This window comes from Cynocephalus volans, chromosome 9 (genome assembly GCF_027409185.1).
Source record: "Cynocephalus volans isolate mCynVol1 chromosome 9, mCynVol1.pri, whole genome shotgun sequence".
Taxonomy (NCBI): Eukaryota; Metazoa; Chordata; class Mammalia; order Dermoptera; family Cynocephalidae; genus Cynocephalus; species Cynocephalus volans.
Window position 1 is genome coordinate 146,800,558 of NC_084468.1, and position 4,052 is coordinate 146,804,609.

Here is a 4,052-nt window from a genome sequence, read left to right on the forward strand (position 1 = left end):
TTGTGCAGTGTTTCCTTTCCTTTGTTCCACTGGACAGACTCCAGATGCAATCAGCTTTACGGAAATGACAGGCTTCCATTGACATTTCCTGTCTTCCTCCCTGATTGCATCTTCCTCTCTGATTGCATCTTCCTCCCTGATTGCATCTTCCTCTCTGATTGCATCTTCCTCCCTGATTGCATCTTCCTCTCTGATTGCATTTTCCTCTTTGATTGCATCTTCTGCACCGGAGGTGGGGCAGGCAGAGGGTGAGGTGAGGCTACGTGGAAGATTAGATTTACTGGCCTTTGTTCTTTTCTTCTATTGTTTCTCCACTGAAACTCCTTTAATTTAATCAGTGATCTGGCTTCTGGGTTAATGGAATATTTGAAAAGTTCTCATCTTGTTTTATCAGGCAGGCAGATGCAGGATTTGCTGACTAGTCTTCTCAGGCAGTTTTAATTCTTTCTGCCCCTTAAAGGAAGTGTTTTCAGGGTCAGTCCTTGTCTCTGGTTTCTGGATTTCCAAACTTATTGCAGTAATTCTCAACCTCCACAGGCTCACAAGGAGCAGACAAGCTCCTGATAGAACATCTCTCCTTTTTCCCTGATCATTCTGGAGCTGGGGACTTTCTAGAGTTGTTTGAGAAGGCTGGACGCTAGGCCTGGGCCATACCCAGACAGTTGTAGGAGCCAGACAGGTGATACGTACCCACCATTATAGCATCACACAGAATAGTTTCTCTGCCCTAAATTTACCCTATGCTCTGCCACGTCATCCCTTCCTTCTCTATCCCCTAACAACCACTGATCCTTTCAATGCCTTCATAGTTTTCCCTTTTACAGTATGTCATATAGTTGGAAACATACAATATGTAGTCTTTTCATACCGTATTCCCATAAAAAAGTCCTTGAAAATATAGTCTGCAGCAACCAGTGCCTTGCTCTCAACATGCAAAAATGGGAGAGACCGTCAAAGAATTCTCTTACAGTGATGTCTTCTCTTCTGCCTGGAATTTGTAATGTACTAATAAAACAGGTAAATGTACATGTGTAAAAATACATATGTGTACACAAAACTTATTAGACCTGTGAGATTACAATTTCACACACTCTAATTTGACAATTCCAGGAACACCTTAAAGTTAATTCCACACTTCTGTCAGCTACCACAAAATCTCTTGCTATTGAAACAAAATTATTTTTTAAAAGAAGAGGAAACAAAATAGGAAAAGTTCCTACGTTGAAGTCATATAGGTAAAATATTTTTAAAAAAATTCTTGGTGGTGAATTGACCAGCTGTATAGTTGTACAATATTCTACCTACTGTCCATAAATTACAGGAAGAAAATGAAGCAATGTCACAGTTCATCCTTCACACCCTGTTACTGCACAGATGGTAAGAGGTTTTGAATCACGTCCCACACGGAAATAAGGCTTCAGAACTTCAGAAAATGTGTCGGTGAAAGAATGGATGTGAGACCTGTCGTTCAAATTGTAGAAGGAAATCTCGCCCAGCTCATAGTCCAGATAAACACCAATCCCTCTGGGCTTTTCCATCAGCAGCAGAGTGACTGGAACCGCACCTTGAGCCACATAGTCACCATTCCGCAGCTGAACCGTCCAGCGTCTGTTCTGTCCCGATGGGGGCCGCTTTCCCTTCCTGGAAAGGGAGTCTTTACAGACCCCCACGGTCCATTTAGGCTTGTCATCCACTTGGACCTCCCAGTAATGCCGGCCGGAATCGAATCCCTCAGAACCCAGGACGACTGGAGACACTGTAAATCTCCTCGGATTCCGATGAACTCTTTGCTTTTTCTTCACGAATGTCACACATTTCTTATCCTTGGAGACAAGCAGATTAGGGTGTGCTGTCTCGGGATCTAGAGTCACCTCTTCTCTAAACCTCTGTATAATCTTTCGAAGAGCCACATTCTGTGGAGGCAGACAGCACGCTTCTCTCTTTAACTGGAAGGAATAGAGCGCGGGAGGTTTCAGGCCTTCACACCTGCCCAGGATGCTCCTGATGTCCCTCAGCAGCTCCACTTCCGACATCACACTCTTCTCGGCCACCTCCGTTAGCAGACCTTTGACAGTGGCAATGTGGTCTGAAAATGCTGTTCTGTTTGCACTGAGTTTCTGTTGAATGTCCTTCTCTTCCTCAGCTAACCTTGAGAAAACTGCCCGTTGATTATGTTCTAGAAACTGAGTCAGGTGCTCAAATTCACAGGACAATTTCTGTGCCTGGTTTTCCACCTTCTCTCTCAGTTCTAATAGTTCTCTGTCTTGGGCGGCCAGTAGCTTCTGAACGTCCGCCACTTGCTTCTTCAGGGGCTCGATGGAGCTGCGGAGCCTTTTCCTGTGATGAGAGGCGGCCTCCTCTACGGGTCTCACGTGGTGGCCCTGGTGGTCAGGGGGCTGAGTGCACTGGGGACACAACACCTCTAGGTCCTCCTCACAGAAAAGGGTCAGGACCTGGTTGTGCTTCTCGCACAAGGACATCTCTTCCTTCCTCTTCCTCTTGCTCCGGGTGATGTGGAGTAGTCTGGCAATGTCAATCATCCTTCCCAGCTGGGTGTTGCTCCTGAAGGTCCCCTCTTGGCATTGGTGACGACAGACAGGGCAAGGGAAACTGTCCTGTAGATTCTCCCAGGACTGTTTGATGCAGGAGTGACAGAAGTTGTGCTCACATTCGATGGTGACAGGATCTCTCTGGTAATCCAGACAGATGGGGCACTTGGCCTCTGCCTCAAGTCCTGACAGCACTGTCGACAGGGCTGCCATCACTGCCATCAAGTGTGAATAAAAATCTGGACTGAGGTGGGCCTTCTTCAGGAGGTTGGCTCTGCAGTTACTCTCCAATGAGAAGCAGATGCTCCCTGGGATCTCTTCCTGTCCTAAATGCCCCCGTGTCACTTAAGGGCAGCCCTTGATGTCCTGAGTTACTGGCCTCAGTTGCAGAAGCAGTTGTCCAGAGGCGCTTTATTGCCACCTGAAGCTGGTCACAGAATAGTCACAAGTAGCTGCCAAGGGCAGAGAACAAGAATCCAAGCTCAGCAGTTCTCTTGGTCAGAAAGCAGACACCACTGTAGACTGCCTGGAAATGAGCAAAAAATTCCTTTATTTTAAAAAGGCCACACCATTCGTCTTTTGGTCCTGCTCGCTACCACGTTTGAGGCACCCACCGATTCTTCTCTATACCCCAGGAATCTACCTATATACAAGTCAACAACACTGGACTGCATGGGACCTCATAAAGCCCGTAGGCTTCGGAACTAGATCCCCTGTGCCTGGGTTGGATCCCAGCCTTAGTACCTACTGTACCTTATGACCTGGGTATATTTATTTTTAACTAGCATTTAGCTGTGTGTTTAAATAACAGGATCTGGTGTTAGAATTCCCTTGCGGGATGTGATCTCCCACCTGGCACAGAGCAGGCGCTCAGGGAGCCATGGGTCTTACTACGCTCCAGCCTCCCGAACCCACATCATCCCATCTCCCTGCTTACCTGGAGCAGGAGACTCTGCGAGGGTCTTGGAAAGAGCCTGTGAAAGGGGTCTCCGTAGCCAATCTTGCAGAAGAATGTGGTCGGTGCTGTGGTATATATGTACCTCTAGGAGGGTGGAGCTGTTAGGTCCCCGCCTACCAAAGACTGGCGGCTCCTCCTTGCAGGAGGGCGGGCAGGGCAGTGGGTGGGAATGTTGGAGGTCTTGTGGGTGGGGAGAGAATCTCCTGTGATTGCATCAGGCCGGGAGGGCCGGGCAGTGTGTTAATATACATGATCTAATTTACACCTTTGTGATCCTACCTTAATCTTCTCAAAACACTTTATCCCATCTTTGCTGATGAGGAAACTGAAAATCTGAAAGGTTAAGTAGTTCTCTTCCTATGCTGGCCCAGGAATGTGTGACTCTGCAACCCACAGTTTAACCCTCTTTCCAGTGTGAGGCTTCCAGCACTGTTGTGCAGGACAAGGAGGGTCGACTTTGCCCTTCAGTGGCAGAGGTCTGGGTTGAGTCCATCACTTGCTTTCTGCTCCCTCCTAACGAGCTGTGACTTATTGCAGTGACTGCA

General features: G+C 47.6%; 1 protein-coding gene across 1 annotated transcript; it reads right to left on the reverse strand.

Moving 5' to 3' along the window:
* Positions 1–1,346: 1,346 nt before the first annotated feature.
* LOC134385817 (tripartite motif-containing protein 75-like) lies at positions 1,347–2,771 on the reverse strand. The gene has a single exon (XM_063107498.1). It carries the CDS (start codon positions 2,769–2,771, stop codon positions 1,347–1,349), a length of 1,425 nt encoding a protein of 474 aa, XP_062963568.1.
* Between the last annotated feature and the right edge of the window lie 1,281 nt (positions 2,772–4,052).